The sequence below is a fragment of the Mytilus trossulus genome, chromosome 9 (genome assembly GCF_036588685.1).
Source record: "Mytilus trossulus isolate FHL-02 chromosome 9, PNRI_Mtr1.1.1.hap1, whole genome shotgun sequence".
NCBI classification, from domain to species: domain Eukaryota; kingdom Metazoa; phylum Mollusca; class Bivalvia; order Mytilida; family Mytilidae; genus Mytilus; species Mytilus trossulus.
In genome coordinates, this window is record NC_086381.1 from 74,567,786 (window position 1) to 74,588,428 (window position 20,643).

Here is a 20,643-nt window from a genome sequence, read left to right on the forward strand (position 1 = left end):
ATCAAGTTTGTATAATTTTTATATAAAATCAAAATACATGTACAAATTAAATTGATACTTGGGGAAAAATATAATACAAAAATATATAAATATCACAATTTTCACATCAAGAATAAATACACTTTTAACATATCAATACCAGACCTACATGTATTGTCATGATTGTAGTAGGTGTTTAATTTTAAGTGTCTGACAAAATTTGATTCATAGAAGATGAGATAAAAATGAAATATAACCTGTCTATGTATTGTCAAGTATTCTTTATAAGTCTTGAAAACGTCAGGTTCTAAACTTGCTTACTATATATTATAAAGGCATGAAATTAATTTTTAAATTGCCACAAAAACTCAAATCAATTGAATATATCAGTGATATATTTTAAAGTGCAATATTGTTTAGTAACAAGCAGTTTTGAAACCCATTGATAGCCTTCAGCTGTTGTCTGTACTATGATCGGGTTGTTGTCGCTTTGACACATTCCGTATTTCCATTCTCAATTTTATTTAGAAATCTGAACATGAAATGATGGCAAGAATGGCATTTTTTTTATTCAAACTTAACATTGCTTTGCCATATTCTTTCCAATCTAAAAAATAGAGATAGTTGTGGCATAATATGTCAATAAGACAAAATCCACCTTTTCTTGTGCCTTGTGCATGCAACACATGCAAACTTGTACCATATTATATATCTAGAAACAATTTTTCTCCTTAACATCTGTTTTATTGTTTCTTTGGTTAACTAATAGGGCTAGAAATAAAGTGAGACTTTTTAGTTTGAGCATGTTTCAAAAATGGAAGCATGTCATAAATAAATTCAATACATTAAAAATTCATAGCATGTATTTGTTAAAGCAAGATCTTGAAAATTTTCAATTACCATAGAAATCTGGTTTGAATCTGGTTTGAAAAAGGTTTGAATTACCAATAATTGAGGAAAAAAATCCACAAGTTTTTATTATACAGAAAATGCTACATAATTAATTTTTATCTACAAAACTTGCATTTTAAATTCTTATTTTAACAATTGGATGTAACCCAATTCAATACTGGTAATAAAACTTGCATTTGTGTCCTGTTTTGAAGGATCTATCGGTATATAATAAATGTACATAAACTTTCTAAGTTTCCATTTGTATCTATGTAGTCATCCTTCTGCAATGATATAAACATCACACTACTTTCTGTTTGATAATTTACTGTTTTCACTCGTTTCAAAGATTTGTTTCATCCCACTCATGCATATTATAAATTAAAAGTACACTCTGTAATATATATAGGGTTCAAAATTTTCCAATCTCATAACTTTTGAATTCCACTACCAAAGTTTCCAGCAGAACGTCTTCTGTAATCCTTATAACTCTTTTCCTTTCGTATAAAGCATATCAGGGCAAGGGAGACAATCACAAGTAATAACTGAAAATAAAAAATAAAAATGTTTCAAACTAAAGAACATCAAATAATAGGGGATAATTAGCAGCAATAACTGAAAATTAAAAAAAAAGATATTGAAGATATAAATACAAAACATGCCAAGGGTGACAATTATCAATATAAATAACTTTTCCATAAAACAAGGGAGATAATTTCACAATTCTGATTTTATTAAAATAAACAGCAATCAGATAAAACGAGTCAATTAAAATGAAAAATATAAGTAAAATTTTACAATAACTAAGAATAAGAAAATAATGATTTCAAAAAATATTTCATATTCATTTCTTTGTCTTGCATGATTGTCCTGTCTTCACAAACTTAAAACTTTGAAAAAGCCTTTTATGAAATCATTAAGTAGACAATCCCACCACATCTTTATTTTTATATTTACTGTAGGGTTTGTTTCTTTTGCTGTGTGGATGCAGAATAATGTGCCCCCTGCCTGAAGTGTATGAGGGTCTGGATGGAGGGGGGGGGGGGGTTCTATTATTCTGTTTAGTTTTTACCCCTTTTTTCTCTAATCTTCAAAAAATTAACCCCTTTTTTCTCTAATCTTCATTTGTTTTGCCCGTTATTCTTTAATCTTCATTTTTAAGGGCATTATTCTTTAATCATTTAACCCCATCCAAACCCTTGTGTATACTCTTATATTTTCACAGTTAGGGCTTTTTGCTTTCTTGTGAAGAGTTGTCTCATTGGCAATCACACCACATCTACTTTGTATGCCCCACCTACGATAGTAGAGGGGCATTATGTTTTCTGGTCTGTGGCTCCATTTGTTTGACAGTCTGTGCGTCCGTTCAGGTTAAAGTTTTTGGTCAAGGTAGTTTTTGATGAAGCTGAAGTCCAATCAACTTGAAACTTAGTACACTTGTTGCTTATGATATGATCTTTCTAATTTTAAAGCCAAATTAGACTTTTGACTCCAATTTCATGGTCCACTGAACATAGAAAATGAAAGTGGGAGTTTTAGGTTAAAGTTTTTGGTCAAGGTAGTTTTTGATGAAGCTGAAGTCCAATCAACTTGAAACTTAGTACATATGTTCCCTATAGTATGATCTTTCTAATTTTAATGCCAAATTAGATTATTACCCAATTTCATGGTCCATGGAACATTGAAAAGGATAGTGCAAGTGGGGCATCTGTGTACTTTGGACACATTCTTGTTTATATTGGTTCCATTTACAGGAAAAGACTTGTAATAAAGTATAAGGTTGAAAAAGACAACAGGATACATTTATTGAATACTCAATAGTAGAGATTTAGGTCTTAAATCTCTCCCCATTCATGAAGGTATCAATATGTATCAAAAAATTCTAAAATGATTTAGAAATGGCTATAATTAGGAGTACAACAGACAAAAGACAATATTTTTTTTTAATTAAGGAATGCCTGTAACATTTTTTCTGTCTATGAAGAAATAACATAAAAAATTTGGTGCACACTGAATAACGCGTGTGGTGGGTTATTTAACAGTGTGTACCACATTTTTTATGTTATTTCGAATAGACAGAAAAAATATTACAGTCATTTCTTATAATTTAATTCTAAATTCCATTTTAAACAGTAGAAAACCATGATAAAATGTTGATGACGTCACGGTCATTTGACTGAATTATGTCTATGAGCTCATAACAAAATAACGTCAGCCAATCAGGAGACGCGTTACATCCAAAATTAAATTATTAAGGATTGTATCAAATCTTTACTTCATTGGATTTTCCCTAATAAAAAATGAAATATTTGAAAATTCTTTATCAACAAACACAACATTATTTCATTAAATATGCTCCTTACCTGAAGTACACCTATAGCTACTCCTGCAGCTCCAATCAGGTAGAAATTGTCTATAATCCATTCTTTGGCATCTTCATAACAACTCTGAAAAATAAAATCATTAAAAATAAAATATGGATCAGGTGAATAAGATTGTCACTCCCACATTTCTATTGTAGGATTTGCAACAGGGAGGACAAATTTCTAAAAATTTCCCAGTTTCTATTGGCTCTCTTCAACCTGATATTTTTTTCAGGGCTATTCCAGAAAAAAATGTATCCGGGGTTGGAAGGCAGTTTTTGTCAGCATTCGCCACCCAGACAATTGTAATTGAGAATTATAGTGTGAAATGTAGCTCTGATACCCATCACCCATGTATTATTAAGACAATGTGCCTTCCAACCCCCCCCCCCATACATTTTTTTTCTGGAATAGCCCTCAGTAGAAATGAACCTACTTTACAAAGAAAAAAAATATTTAAGCTTCTAAATTTTTAGTATCTATATAAAACTAGAGGCTCTAAAGAGCCTGTGTCGCTCACCTTTGTATGTGAGAATTAAACAAAGGAAGCAGACAGTTCATGACAAAATTGTGTTTAGGTGATTGTGATGTGTTTGTACATCTTACTTTACTGAACATTCTTGCTGCTTACAATTATCTTTATCTATAATGAACTTGTTCGTGTAGTTTCAGTGGAAAATGTTAGTAAAAATTTACAAATTTTATGAAAATTGTTATAATTGATTATAATGGACAATAACTTCTTAGGGGTTCAATTGACCATTTTGGTCATTTGACTATTTTTTTAGTCTTAAATTGCTGTACATTATTGCTGTTTACAGTTTATCTCTATCTATAATAATATTCAAGATAATAACCCAAAACAGCAAAATTTCCTTAAAATTACCAATTTAGGGGCAGCACCCTAACAATGAGTTGTCCCATTCATCTTAAAATTTCAGGGCAGATAGATCTTGACCAGATAAACAATTTTACCTCTTGTCAGATTTGCTCTAAATGCTTTGGTTTTGGAGTAATAACCAAAAACTGCATTTTACCTCCATGTTCTATTTTTAGCCGTGGCAGCCATCTTGGATGGTTGGCCGGGTCAAAAAACACAATTTTTAAACTAGATACATCAATGATGATTGTGGCCAAGTTTGGATTAATTTGGCCCAGTTGTTGTAGAGGAGAAGATTTTTGTAAAAGATCATGGATATTTACGAAAAATTGACTATAAAGGGCAATAACTGCTAAAGGGGTCAACTGACCATTTTGGTCATGTTGACTTATTTGTAAATATTATTTTGCTGAACATTATTGCTGTTTACAGTTTATCTCCATCTATAATAATATTTAAGATAATAACCAAAAACAGTAAAATTTCCTAAAAATTACCAATTTAGGGGCAGCAACCCAACAATGTGTTGTCTGATTCATCTATAAATTTCAGGGCAGATAGATCTTGACCTGATAAACAATTTTACCCCAATGTCAGATTTGCTCTAAATGCTCTGGTTTTTGAGTTATAAGCCAAAAACTGCATTTTACCCCTATGTTCTATTTTTAGCCATGGCAGCCATCTTGGATGGTTGGCCAGGTAAAAAAACAAAAACTTTGAACTACATACATCAATGATGATTGTGGCCAAGTTTGGTTTAATTTGGCCCAGTAGTTTCAGTTTTTGTAAAAGTTAACGCCGGACGACGGACGAGGACGGACGCCAAGTGATGAGAAAAACGCACTTGGCCCTTCGGGCCCGGTGAGCTAAAAATTAGGATACATTTGAGCTGGTAAAGATTAGCAGATCATGGCAGCCATGTTGTAAATTAGGGTCTACTAAAATAATGCTTGGTGTGCTGAGTTGTTCAATTTAAGGTCGAGTGACAGTAAATGGGCTATGTCACAGATTTCAGTAAAATTTTGCATACAACTCTGGCTCGATGAACTTCAACTACAAATCGAAATAATAATGCATTTATCTCATGTATCATTTAAAATATTACTGATTGAGTTCTTACAAAATTGGTGAGCATTTGTATCGAAAGCACATAAAATCGGCATAAAACCTTCTAAAATTTGTCTTAAAATCGCAAAATCTCTAATTCTACTCCATAGATTTTTCTAAAAAAAATATATGTTGTTGATACATAAATTACCGTTATAATGATATAAAATAAAGATAGGGTCAACGACTTCGTTTTTAAGGTATACATCATTTAATGTTGTGTTCTTTGTGAAAAAATCCTATAAAACGTCGAAATGATCGTAATGTCGCCGTGTTGCCGGCCGTAAAACTTTGATTTTTGACGTTTTTCACTACCAACAAGGTATAAAAATGGTTTTTAGACAACAAACGAAGTCGGTGACCCTATCTTTATTTTGCATCATTATAACGGAATTTTATGTGTCAACAACATACAGTTTTCAAAGAAAAATCTATGGAGTAGAATAAAAGATTTGGCGATTTTAAGACAGATTTTGTATGTTTTTTCGCTGATTTTAAGTGCTTTCTATACAAATATTCACCCATATTAAAAGAAATCAATCTGCAATATTTCAGATAATAAAAGAGATAAATGCATTATTTTTTCAATTGTCAGTTGAAGTTCACCGAGCCAAGATTGTATGCAAAATTTGAGCAAAATCTGCGACATAGCCCATTTACTGTTACTTGACCTTAAGATGATTGATTAGTTTGTTGGTTGTTACACCTCCAGTGGCTTATCAGTTTTATTGAACAACTTACTTCAATTTATATGAATCTTCCTACATTTTAGCTTTTTAAAACATATATAACTGTATATAATATAGTCATTGGTATCAATTTTTCATTGATTGAGGGGGATAAAAATCCTCAGAAATCCTGGACAATGATTCTAAGGTTTGCCCAAAATCTTCATAAAAGCCTATAGAAAAGTTTGTACTCAGTCTAAAATGGAAGTTCTTGGTTTCAACTTTACCCATGAAATCGAAGAAAACTGGTCACCCAGTAATGAATATGTGTTCACAGTAAATAAGGTGAAGAATAACAGTAGTACTCACAATACGATATGCCACCACACCACCAGATTGGCCACATCCTGTGTAACCACAACATGAGTCAGGTAAAGTGTTGTAATTATGGATATCATATACTCCATACCAGTCAGTGTAATTGTTTACTCCACAACATAAGTACTACAAATATAATTAGATAATAAGGTGAAGTCTTAGTACTGGTTGTTGGTATTTAGTAAGACAGATAACACAAGATTGCATCTAAATGTGCTCATTTACAATTTAAAAGAATTTGAAATGTTTACTTCAATAAAAACAAGTGTTGCCCAATTCTGAAATTTTCAATTACCAACATAGGAGAAAAACCTATCCATATCAAGATCTTTAGACATGTTAGAAGTAAAAAAAAATCCCAAATGACAAAAAAAAATCCCTTGCTGGTTATCCATCTTGTATATTTCATCCTTGACCTTCCAGCTGTATTACCAAGAAAGTGCTGACAAATATTTGTTGGTTTCAGTTTTATCATAAAATAACTTGTAGCTACTAAATTATAAAAAATAAATATTTTTTCCTTCAAGTTTTCTTGCTCTGACATCTTAGGTTTACATTACCAAAATAATGTTAAACAGGAATGTGTCCATAGTACACTGATCCTCACTCAGAGTATCATTTTCTAAGTTCAGCGCATCCTGAAATTAGGATCACAGCTCTTATTTGGCATTAAAATTAAAAGGGAACATGTGTACTTAGATTCAAGTTGATTGGACTTCAACTTCTTCAAAAACTACCTGAAGCAAGACAGATGGACGAATCCAGGAACAAACAAACAGACAGACAGACAAACAAACGAGGATGGTACAGACAGATGATCTAACGTAAGGATAGACAAAAGAACAGATGGATGAACGAACAGACTGAAAAACATTATGCCCCTCTACTATACGATAGAGCATAAAAAATAACTTGCATACAAGGTATAATCTATTTATTTTAGTTATTCATCTAAATAACTGTTTGAGCACTGATGCAAATGTTGTCTGACATTTGTTGCCTGACAATACCATACATTATACCTTTTCTTGTAGTTTGTCCCATGCACTTCTTGTTTCATCTTTCTTGACACCTTCTAATAACTCTCTCCTAATAACTACTTCAATCTACAAAAGATATTTACCTTTATTTTACTTCAAATAATGAAATAAATAACTAATTTGACAAATGCTACAAAATTGTCAGTGGTTAAATTTCACATTTACAGTATAAAGCTTTTTACAAAATAAAATTTATTACTGTAGAAACTAATTTCAAAAGCTATTGTATGTTGATAAAAAGTGACTAAATATTTATTTTGCTGCATAACTACATATACTACTTCTCACTTTTAATACATGTATATCCTTAACAAGAATGTGTCCAAAGTAGACAGATCCCCGACTTGCACTATCATTTTCCATGTTAAATGGACCGTGAAATTGGGTAAAAAATCTAATTTGGCCTTAAAATTAGAAAGGTCATACCATAAGGAACATGTGCCTGTCCCAAGTCAGGAGCCTGTAGTTCAGTAGTTGTCCTTTGTTTATGTGTTACATATTTGTTTTTCATTCATTTTTTTTTTTTAATATAAATAAGGCCGTTAGTTTTCTCGTTTGAATTGTTTTACATTATGTTATGGGGGCCTTTTATAGCTGACTATGGGGTATGGGCTTTGCTCATTGTTGAAGGCTGTATGGTGACCTATAGTTGTTAATGTCTGTGTCAATTTGATCTTTTGTGGATAGTTGTCTCATTGGCAATCATACCGCATCTTCTTTTTTATATGTGTACTAAGTTTCAAGTTGATTGGACTTCAATTTCATCAAAAACTACATTGAACAACAACTTTAACCTGAAGTGGGACAGACGGATGAAGGAACTGATGAACAAAGGGACGAACGAATGGACGAACGCACAGACCAGAAAACATAATGCCCCTCTACTATTGTAGGTGGGGCATAAAAATGAATCAAGTCCATATCAGGTTAACAATTGGTTGTAAATTTATCTATCTATCAGATTCCCTAGTTTATATAAAGAAAGAATATGTGGTATGATTGCCAACTCTCCACAAGAGACCAAATATTACGTACATGGGGGGACATATACTTGCCTCCACATGCGGCTAAAGTTATATTTGCTTAAGAGCAATAAAAACACATCTATTTCCATAGCACTTTTATTTCAAAGAGACAGATAACATCACATGACAAATATGCATCATCATACAAAGGGACACAACTCTCAAGACTAAACTACAAAACACATACGACCATACAATACTGATATATAACACAAATGACACAGAAATTAACAACTATAGGTCGCTTTACCGATTATTAGCTCAATGATATACTACACAAATTGTTTTATTTTCAGACTTCTTTAAAACAATACTCAGTATAACATGTATTACATACAGGCTTATAGACTTTTGCTTAACTTCAAGGGAGTAGGTCCGGTAAGGACTGACTTTGGCCTCAAATTTCAGGTTCATCTGACGTAAGATTTTGACCACTTTTTAAACACTTAAGTGTCTATTTCATGTGATTCAATTAGTTTATGTGAAAGATTTTAACTGATTAAGTCATTAAAAACGATCTGATTCAAGCTCAAATATGAAAAATATACCAAATATACCAAAAAATGTCTCATTTCAGATGTTTTTTGTCAAAAATAAAAGTGGTCGCATCCCTGTTCATCCTCAACCTTTATATATATATGTTATGTAGTATCATCAAATACAACTTCCATTTCAATATTAAGAATGAACACGAATGCGGCCACATTCGTTTTACATGGAAACCAAACTGTCAAAAATTTAACTAAAATGCTAGAATTGTGAAGATTTCAGTAATTTAGCATGACTTAATGGTGCTACTACTGATATATGTGCATTGTATTGTCAAAAACAGCCTTATTTATGTAGCAGAGGCATTCTTCTGTCTAATAAATAACTAAAAGTTTACATTTTAACAATTTTCTAAAACTGCTATATTTTGGGGCCAAAATGGGGTTCTTACTGGAAGTACTCCTTTAATATTCTGGATAATAACATGTTATAAATAAGACATGAATAAAACTTGCAATGTATTAGAAAGATATACTGAACCTGATTTGCTATTCCAAACTTACATCTTTTCTGTATATGAAAGCTATTATTCCTGCAGCTAATTCCATGGCAAAAATAACAATTACGAAAATAAAATACTGAAAGGAGAAAATAAATATAAAAATCAAAATTTGCAAATAACTTATACGCACAACATTAGAATCAGTTTAAACTTTTAGTTTTAAATCAGTTTATTTTATCATTCCAATTTTCCACAAATTTGAAATTTCTTGTAACAGTTATCTCCCATAGGCCATGCATCTTTTTGTATATTTTTTGTGTCTATCCTTGGTGAGTGACTTTACTTTACTTAATTTCCATACAGATAATTTGATTAATGTATTTATATATGAAATGTTATTAATATTCATTAAAATTTAAAAAAACGTTACCCCAAAAAAACTAACAAGTAGATTGACAGTAAAAATAATATAAAGGGAAATTTATAAATTTATGAAGATTTGATCTGACATGCCATATACATAAATGTCTTTTTTTTTTTTTTTACAGTATACATAGTTTTGTTGTTTCATAGGTTTTTCTTTTGTTCATATGACTGTTTTGCTTGTGTCAAATGACATCAAATAAACTAGCAAAACCAGGACCAAGTCCATGATAGTTTTGAGATCATATTATATGGTTTCAGGTAAGATCATCTAGAACAAAAAATATATAAACCAAGCTTATGTAAAAAAGATTAGGTCATTTCTGGATACTGATACTTTTATCCAAAGTTCAATTTGTTTACTTAAACATGATTTTTTTATTTCTTTAATAAAGGCTAAATTTTAACTATTTTTAAGCCAGTTTGTCTGGTCCACCATTGGTTAAGAGAGTTAAGTTTGAAAGTGCCCAAGATCACCCATTAGGGTTTGTGTTGCTCAGATCAGTCTTTAGTTTTCTCTGTTGTTTTATGTATATTGTTTTTTTTTGGTTTTTTTTTTTTTGCTATGAGTTGTCAGTTTATTTTTGACTTTTGAGTTTGAATGTTCCTTATAAGTATCTTTCCCCTCTCACATCTCGTTAAGAAAGAGTGTATTATTCTACATACCAGTCCCAGCATACATTGGTTGTTCATCCATGCTCCTATAAAGCCGACAAGGGCCACAACTATTACAATGATACCAGCAGATATCAACAATGCTGAGGATGTCTCAAATTCTTTACTCTGGAGGATCTCAACGAAATCTGATCTCGACACTTTCAAGTATATCCCAATACACATTGCAGCTATGCCCATTATCTGCAAATATAAGATAAAGCTATATGAAATATTAAATAACAATTTCATTAATTTTAATATAATTTTTTTTTTAATCAGAATTAAACATGAACAAAAATATACAGTAATATTTCATATCAACATTTATGACTTAAAAATGTTACAACTTTACCTGTCCTTTGACACTCAAACATATCAGTGCATTTCTTTTTTACAATCTATGAACATGATGAACCTTTATCTAAGCAGGTCTATTTTTGTCGAGCCTTCGACTTTAGTCGAAAAAGCGAGACTAAGCGATCCTACATTCCGTCGTCGTCGGTGTCGTCGGTGTCGTCGGCGGCGTCAACAATATTCACTCTGTGGTTAAAGTTTTTGAAAATTTAATAACTTTCTTAAACTACACTGGATTTCTTCCAAACTTGGACAGAAGCTTGTTTATGATCATAAGATAGTATACAGAAGTAAATTTTGTAAAAATAAAATTCCATTTTTTCTGTATTCTATTTATAAATGGACATAGTTTTTCTGCGGGGAAACATTACATTCACTCTGTGGTTAAAGTTTTAAAAATTTTAATAACTTTCTTTAACTATCCTGGGTTTGTACCAAACTTGGACAGAAGCTTGTTCATGATCATAAGATTGTATCCACAAGTAAATTTTGTAAAAAAATAAATTAATTTTTTCTGTATTATACTTTTAAATTGACTTAGGTTTTCTGCCAGAAAACAACACATTCACTCTGTGGTTAAATTTTTTTTTAAATTTAATTACTTTCTTATACTATTTTACATTTGTACCAAACTTGGACAGAAGCTTGTTTATGATCAAAAGCTAGTATCTAGAAAGGAAATTTTGTTAATATTTGGTACCTGTACATGTGTATCTGTATTTTATTTATAAATGGACTTAGTTTTTCTTCCAGTTAACATTACATACAGTCTGCAGTTAAAGTTTTAAAACATTTATTCGATTCATAAACTATCCTGAATTTTTTACCAAACTTGGACAGAAGCTTCTTACAATCAAAAGATAGTATCAAGAGGAATATTTTTATTGATTGTTTTCCTCATTTTTGTTGAGCCTGGGAGTTACAGCAAAAGTAGGCGAGACACTGGGTCCCGCGGAACCCTTATTTAAGCAATTATTTCCATTTTTAAAATAACAACTATTTATCTTCAAAATTAAGCGATGTGTTGGTCCGAGAACACAATTAATTCGTAGTGCATTTCTTTTAGAACATAAATGAAAATTAAAAAAAATCCAACCTGCGCTTTCTCAATTAAATTTTTACAGTGAGTTGTACTACTTTTGGGACAAATTATATCAAAATTATAGAAAACTTCATCGCCTCAAACTCAAAATATGGACAATTTTGTGTTTAGGGTGTCTTGAAATCTTTTGACAGCTTCCGAAGTGCTAATTTTTAACCTTTTTCAGCTGGACCTAATCACTACTTTCCTGTAAAATTCTGACCCAAATTTTTTTACAGTGTAGTTTCACCCCCCTACTTACAATTTGAGGCATTAAACATGGAGAAATAAATTAGGAAGGGGTATAAAAATTATTGGCAAGTAACTCACTGTTAACACTAGGGACTATATTCGTGAACAACGAAAATCAAGGGACGACAATTGTGGTCTCGGACCAAACTATGCTATCATGTGAATGTGCTAGTGTCACAAAAGACAAAGCCATTTTTTGTTAAAGGAATATCCTTTTTTTTGTACAATTTATCCTTTAATCACTATATATAGTTAATAAAGCAAAGCACAATTACCCTACTTTTGTGAAATGTCAGATGTGATCTTTTGTTTTTTCATTTAGTTAAATAGCTTACTCCTACATGTGTCTTACACTTAAGTTTTAAATAGTTCTTTTGTTCTTTTATTTAGCTTGATGTATGTAAGTCATGCTTTTACATGTAGAAAATATTTTTTGCTGTTATTGTTACATATAACTATTTCCTTGTTTTGAGAAAAAAAATGCTATTTTCTGATCTCCTTTTTAATGTGTTCAATTCAAATTGATTTCCTATCAATGATACATTAACAAATACTTACAAAGAATAGTATATTGCATATTGCAAAGGTTGTCTTCATACATTTAATTCCATTCATCCTGATTCCTGAGGCTTGTCTTGGATTCTCAAACTCCACTCAACCTTTGACCAATGCTTTATAAACTGCAATCAAAAACCTGAATAAAAATAATGTGGATTAATTACTAAAGCACAATTGGCAGTATTATAAATATGCTGTCTTTGTAAAGGGTCCTGGTATGATAAGTGCTTTACTTTGTTTAGCTGTTTAGCAATGTTCAGTATGACATCCATATTTGTGGAACCGTTCCAGACGAGTACACATTTCTGTTTAGTTGGCAGCTTAAACCCCCCTCTGGAAGCTGGATTTTTCTCACTATGTTGAAGACTTATTGGTTGGCTTGTGACGTTTTAAGCTCTTAAATCAGGTTGTTGTGTAATTTGGCACAACTTTTTGGAATTTTGGGTCCTCTATGCTCTTTGTATTTTTTTCCCTTTTTAACTGTTTTGATCTGAGCATCACTGATGAGTCTTATGTAGACAAAATACACATCTGGCGTACTAAATTATAATCGGATCCTGGTACCTTTGATAACTATCAATGACTATTTGACACATTAACCATTTCTTACTCAATTTTAATTAGTGAAATATAAACATATATGAGAACAGTTTAATTGTCTCCCCGCTTCTACAACATATATACAAACAATAGAGAAAGGAAAAAATGAATGAGTCAAAGAAACAACAACCCAACCAGAGAGCAGAAAATAGCAAGTTTAACACCATCAAGAATATTCTGCACAATAATACATACTTAATAATATAAAACTAGTTCAGCAAAATGAAAGCCACACTTAACTCTGAAACATGCAAATGATCCAGAACTGCTGTCATTTTTAATTTGTTTTGCTTCTATCATGTCTGTATATAAGCCTTTCTTATTGTAAGCTTTATCATGTTCATTGTCCAAATTTACTGTTTTGACTGAAAAAAATTGTTGAGGATGATAATGTCTTTCATCCTTATAATAATCATTGATAATACAAATGACATGCATACACCATGTAGTCCTATAATACATGTGATATACAATACAATACAATATTTTTTTATTTTCCAAATTAAAGGGCCTATTATGAGCATAACATTAATTACAACATGGCATAAACATTACAGAGTGATTAAAGAAACATCAGTCTGTACCAAAAACTTTTTCATCTACGAGTCCGGAAACAAAATATCAAAACTTGTCCCTTTATGACTATATAAAATTTTGAAATATTTTACTAGTCCGAATCAATATTTACTAGTCTGGGGCATCGGACTAGTGGCTAACAGTGCAGACTGAAACATAAAATAATAATTCAAATGCACAAGGAAAGGATCAGTGGTCAAGGGGAGATAATGTTGATATCTATCATGTCTATTAGAGTATTTAAGTTAACTAATTTTCTGATTTTCTAAGTTGCAGGCCTTAATCAAGGTATGCACATAAAATAGATAAAAGTCTGCTATCTTCATTAATCATGACCCATGAAAAAATATCTTTTCTGTTTAAATTTTCTAAACTGGGGTATTTTTTTTATATAATCAGTCATATCTCTTCTGAGGTTATTGTAAAGAGGGCATTCCAGAAGAAAGTGCATTTCATTTTAAATACAATTTGAATTACAATATAAACATATCCTCTAATGTCAAGGTAATATTTCATATTTACCAAATACAATGGTAATTTGTTCATGTCTGCTAGTTTCTATTCTTAAACAGTGGTTGCTGAGTCTGTATTTTGTTAACAAATGTTTTGTGGGTGCTTTAAATTTAAATAATTTTCATAGTCAAATGACCTCTTGAATGAGAAATAAGTGTCCAATTTGCCTTGATACTGTTGAAATAAAAATCTTGCATATTCTTCAAATCATTTTGAAAATTTGGTTTGTCAGAGCTGTTTTTTCAGTAATTTTTTTAATTTATTTTTGCCTAAATTTTTACATATGTTTAGGTCAATACCCAATTTTTAACTGTAGAAAATGATAATAGAGGGCCATAAATTATTGGAGCTAGTTTGAGCTTTACTCTCAATCATTTTTAACTTGGCATTTATAAGCACTTTTCAATAAATCAGATGGAGAATTCTCTAGTCTATGCCAATACATAAACATATGTCATGTATGTGTTAGCAAATTTATGTAAAGAGGATATCTACCCAATTCAGACAGGACTGCTACATTTGTGCACATTATTGTAACACCAAAAATATACTAACAAAATTTTAAATTTAGCTTCTCAAACTCCTAATCTTTAAATGTCATAAAGGGATATTTTTTTCCTTTTAGGAGTAAAGTTAGCATGTACAACACCCCAATTTTCACAGCCATAAGTTACAATTGGCTATATACATGATATATAGTGATCAAATAAATGCAAAAGAGTTTAAATAGGAGGATTTGATGATTTCAAATCTTTATAAAGTTTAAAACTGGCCTTTTGACCTTTTTGGAATAATTGCTTCCTGACTTCATTAAAGTTTCTAGTAATTTGGATGACCATGCCAAGACAATTGTTTTGTTTAACATATTCAAAAGAACTATTTCCTCCATGTATATATAATGTATAAGACTTTGAGGCAGTTATTTTCTTACTTTTTTCAAATGGGGCGTGGGCCCAACATTTTTGACCTAAGCAAATGGGAAAAATATGTCAAATATTGAGTGAATTTGTTTGAAAAATAAATCATTGTTTTCGTCATAGTTTAATGATCTTATTTAAGACTATAGTCCATATCATTATGACGTCTTGCTAGGAAGGTGTCCTAGAAAAAAATTAAAATAGCCTTTGCAAGAAGTCATAATCATTTAAAAAAGTGAAAGACATGATTCGAGAAAAGACGTATCATGCGTCTGTGCGTATTGGTCGATAAAAAAATAAAATCCAATATTCAAGGATTTTTATAGTACATGAAGTAAAGAGTCCTACTATACAAATCCTTGGTTAATTAAACATGTTATATGAACCTTCAAAGATTTTCAAAATTTAATATCTATATGCTAGAGGACTTGTACATCATGTACATTTAGTTAGGTTTTTGTTTGCTTTAACTGCAATATAAATGAGGGGGGATATGACCTTTATCGGGACTGCAGGATCAGGTGTTTTTAAGCTTGTGATTTTGGGATTGAGCCTTTCTTCAGGATCGGGGAATCCTTTTGTTCGGATTTCAGGACGTCAGGATTTACTTTATTTAAATTCGGGACCTCAAGATTTCCTTTTTTTAAGTCCGGAATTCGGGATCAGGACCCCTCCTATCCCCTCTCATAAATAGTATTTTACAGAAACTGTTAACATATAATATGTTTACTGTTTTTGGTATTAAAGACATTACAGACTTTATTAAGTGTATAAAATATATTTAACATTTGTCAATGTTTGTACATTCATGACATTGTTGTACAAGCAATTATATAAAATCAAAACATTAAGACTAAAGAAAGACTGACAGTGTGTGTTACCTTTTGCTTATAAACAGAACCTCCTTTCTAATAATAGTGCCATGGTGTCTATTTTTAGACTCAAACAAACTGAAACTTGTCAAACCAGTTTTAAAAAGAATTGAACTTTTCCAAGTTTCGAGTGTTTTCTTGTTTTTCTGTGATACTAAAGAGTTTAAATGTAATGACATGTCATTGATGTAAAGATTTCTCATTTTGTTGTGCCAATATTTGTCCTGAATTTGACAAATATTGTGCTAAAACTGTTAATTTGATATTCTTTGATTTCGGTCATAGGTTAAACCTATGCAAAATAAATTGCTAAATTTTGGAAATAACGCCCCGATTCCTTTAAAATCATATGAAGATTTTTGTCAGTGTTTATTTGTTTCTGTCATAAGTAAAAAATATGTAGCCTATGAATAAGTAAAAATTTTAGAAAGAAGGTATTTTATCGTCACTTTTAGGCAAGTTCCAACCCCAATTTGGCATGACATAAATTGTACTTCTCCATTTCGCTCGAACCGGAAGCAGCATTGTTATTGTCGCTTTTTAACCCTTTTTAATGCGAAGTTGTTTCGTAGGTGTTAAACTCTTATTCTCTGAGATCTGTAAATCAACATGGTTAATAGTTCAATTTAAAATGTGTCCAAATATTATACATACGTTATCTGTGTTTCCTAAAAGTCACTAATGAATCATACTATAAAATTTTCAATATTTGATTATCTGTTAGTGTTGAATAAATACATTGGGTATCAGGTCCGTTCGCGCCCAATATACTTTCGCACCCTACACGTTCGCACCTCGCAAGTTCGCACCCAAGGTCCGTTCGCACTCTACGTGTTCGCGCCCAATTTTAATTTAATTTCAGTTGAATGATTTGGAAATCATGGTTGTTGGTTTTTTTTTTAAATTAGTTTCATGTAAATGCTGAATTTATTTATAGCTTGGTATGAGTTAGTCCGAGATTACTCTGACGTCCGACGGCTGTTTAGCCAGACAAGATGGGTCAGTGGGACGTCATATCAAAAAGTGGGTATTTGCCCACCCAAAATAGATGCGCTGCTTCCTCGCTTCTGAAGCCGAACAAGGGCCTTCGAATTATATAAATCGGCCATCAATCTCTTCAGTTTTCATTTATCTCTTCATTTATGTAAGTTTCACCTACCTGCCAAACCTTTATTTTTCAATATTTTAACATTTTTCACAGAGACCTTTGCCTTTGCCTACATTTTATATGCATCATTCAAACTGTATTTATTTATTTGTTTAGACCAAAATGAAGTTCTGATAAATTTCTTAATTAAATATCCATGATCATCAAGATGATATTAATACATGTACATTGTATGTTCTTTGTACATGTATATAATCATGATAATAATCACAGTATAATTGATTCATACATGTACATTTTAGGTTAACCACTGAAAATGATAATACCTGTGCGTTGTTTTACCTGTGGTAAAGTAATTGGAAACAAGTGGGAAGCTTATTTAGGACTGCTGCAAGTGGAATATACAGAAGGGTGAGTAAGAAAATATTTATGTTTCTGTAGCATTCTGCTTATCCTTTGAATTTGGATGTATATTTTTGCAATCAACACCACTTTATGATGTAATCCTTCTTTTGAAATGATCTGCAAAAAGGTGTGTTCTTTAATGAAATATCATCAGGCATGGTTGTCTTTTTTCCTGACACCAGGCAATGGGAATATCAGAGAAAAGCAAGAAAAGCAGACGTATAATCAAATTTGTACACACTGTCATTAAATGAAAATAATCAACAGGTGACCTTGTCAGGAAAAGTACAAATTTAGTAAGAATGGAAGAAATATATAAGAAATACTATTCTAATGTAGGATATGAATGAGACAGCAACTTGAATGGATGTCACAACGTATCCACAGTTTTAATTAAAATGACAAGAAGTGTCTGTATAATGCCACTTTAGCTACAAAATTTACATGTACTGTACTACATATACATATCTATAATACTAAAATTACGAGGTCCAATTTGTCAGCCGTCATCACGTAAAAACGACGAATCAAAGAATTCAACTTTATATATAACTAATATAGTACAAAGGTGTAGATTAAAAATTACACCACTCCAGGCCCTTTTGTTTTCCACGTAATTAATATTGCCAATAATTAAGAAGTTCCGGGTCGAGACCGATACCGATACCAATAGTATATTCATCTGTTACCTATTACCTTATCTGTACGTTCTGCATTTGACAGGCGCACCACCAAACGGTGTATTCAGGATATACTATGTACACGGGTCATAATCACAGGGTTGACACTACTAAATTGTCAAATTGTTACCTATTGTAGTATTTTAATCAGTAAGACTTTATAAGATAACAATACCAATACTAAAAATAAGGCGTATAGGTACAGTTTTCAATTTGTTAGCGGGCATGACGTAAAACAGCGATTCAAAGAATTCAACTTTATTTATAACTAATATAATGTAGGACAATGCTGTTGTTTAAAAAATACTCCATCCCAGGACCTTTTGTTTTCCAAATAATTAATATTACCAATAATTGATACATTTTTGTAAGTTCCAGTTAGATGGGTTCAAACAGAAAGATTTGAAAGCAAAGAAAACTGTGATAACTATTCTATAATCGGCATGACTTTAATTATCAGATGACAATACTAATACAAAAATAAGTCTTGCGCATAGTTATATACTTTAATTCAGTCACGGACCCGCGACATCACGGGAGTGTTCTAGTATAAATAGTAACTATACAGTAATGTCATGAATGAAAACACAAGGTGGTTAAATAAAAAATAAAAAATCATAAAATGAATCCTGATGATTGGTGGTGATTCAATAAATATAGATTCTTACACTGCAACAAGTGTATTACGATATTTCTCCACTCGAGACAGTTAAATTTTATTATTTAAAGCGCGAGGCTTGCCGAGCCCTTTAAATAATGAAATTTAACTGTCGAGAGTGGAGAAATATCGTAATACACGAGTTATAGTGTCAGAATCTGTTTCTCTAATGCTTTTTATCGTTCTTTTTCAAAGATTTTCAGAAAATTGTGCTCTTTATATGCGACGTCATCAGGCAAGGTTGCCTTTTTACATGACGTCACAATAGGAAAATTGAGAAGAAAACAAAACATTTTGACGTCATAATCAAATTTCGACTAATCATTTGCCGAGAACAGATTTTTCACTAGTGAGGAGAAATATTTTTCTCACACCGGTCAGGAAATGTGAAAATAGCACAAAAATTAGAGAAGCTTATATTCAAACTTAATAGAACAAATATCACACAATCTTGATTTGATTTGATTGATTTGATTGATTTGATTTGATTTAATTTGATTTGATTTGATCACTTGCAATTACCCTTATTCAGTATTCACAGTGAATCACTGAACACTGTCCACAGTAATTTTGACTGAATATCAGCTTTGTTCTGTTCTCATAAGTTCATTTTCTAATCACAATTCATTGAACTGCTTCAACACTTGATTTTCTCATGATGTCATTTCGTAGTAAGTGTTAATTTGCTTAGTTCACATGTATGTGTATTCCATTTGTAATTTTATTCAAATTTGTTAGTTCACTGAAACTGAAATGTATTGGTGCAAGTCAGGTGCATGTAATGCTTGTATAACATGGTATACTATTATATATATATAATACATACAATTACTGTCTTTTGATGTGATAAATGTGTGGTTTTATTGACTTTTAAAAAACTGAAAGTCACTCATGCCAATGGATGAATGGCTGTGAATATCAGTTTTTCAAAAGTCAATTAAACCACATATTTAAGGAAACAAAAGACAGTTAATGTTTTATTCCATATTCCGAGAGAAATGAATGTAAAGGATAATATTTACCAAAAACCAATTGTACATCAAACATTTTTTACCAAAATTATACACATAAAAGCACGTTTCTGCAGGTGGATATGTAATTTTTTCAACATCCCATTCTTATAGAAAAACCTACTAATATTTTATCAATATGGAATAAATATTTTTATATATTTCAGTGATGCATTAGATGCTTTAGGACTAAAGAGATACTGCTGCAGAAGGATGTTGTTGGCTCATGTTGATCTGATTGAAAAACTATTGAACTATGCTCCATTGGAAAAGTGAACAAAATTTGGACCGGGAACCAGTGCATATTTGTCACACTGAATCATTGTTAAAAGCAAACTGAGGACCATTTTATTATTCATTTTTTTTTATTCATTTTTGCAAACAAGCACATGGATCAAAAGTGCTATGCCAAGGAAAATGGTAAATCCAGTATGTTAAAACGCAATTTGTAATATGTGGATATAAATGTACATATAGTTGTAATAAAAAATACCTTTTTTAGTTTATTTGGTTTAGATTTTTTTTCATCTTGTGAGAAACAACACTATCAGTTAGATTTGACAATTATTGTGGGTGTTGTGGAACTTTTGTATTGATATGTAAAAAAGTTCCAAAACTGTGATGTCAAATGATGTAAAAAATATGATGTGGTATGAT

General features: G+C 31.2%; 1 protein-coding gene and 1 long non-coding RNA gene across 2 annotated transcripts; one reads left to right on the forward strand and one right to left on the reverse strand.

The window, feature by feature from the left end:
* Positions 1-20: 20 nt before the first annotated feature.
* On the reverse strand, positions 21-16,244 carry LOC134683412 (tetraspanin-9-like). The gene is made up of 8 exons (XM_063542697.1): positions 16,135-16,244; positions 12,648-12,783; positions 10,412-10,603; positions 9,384-9,458; positions 7,289-7,372; positions 6,258-6,392; positions 3,234-3,317; positions 21-1,415 (listed from the first exon to the last, which is right to left on the reverse strand). Exons 2-8 carry the CDS (start codon positions 12,702-12,704, stop codon positions 1,299-1,301), a joined length of 744 nt encoding a protein of 247 aa, XP_063398767.1. The 5' UTR covers positions 12,705-12,783; positions 16,135-16,244; the 3' UTR covers positions 21-1,298.
* A 387-nt stretch (positions 16,245-16,631) lies between these two features.
* LOC134683413 (uncharacterized) lies at positions 16,632-20,332 on the forward strand. The gene is made up of 3 exons (XR_010101013.1): positions 16,632-16,693; positions 17,536-17,644; positions 20,154-20,332. It is a non-coding gene; the product is annotated as an uncharacterized LOC134683413 (long non-coding RNA).
* Positions 20,333-20,643: the final 311 nt, after the last annotated feature.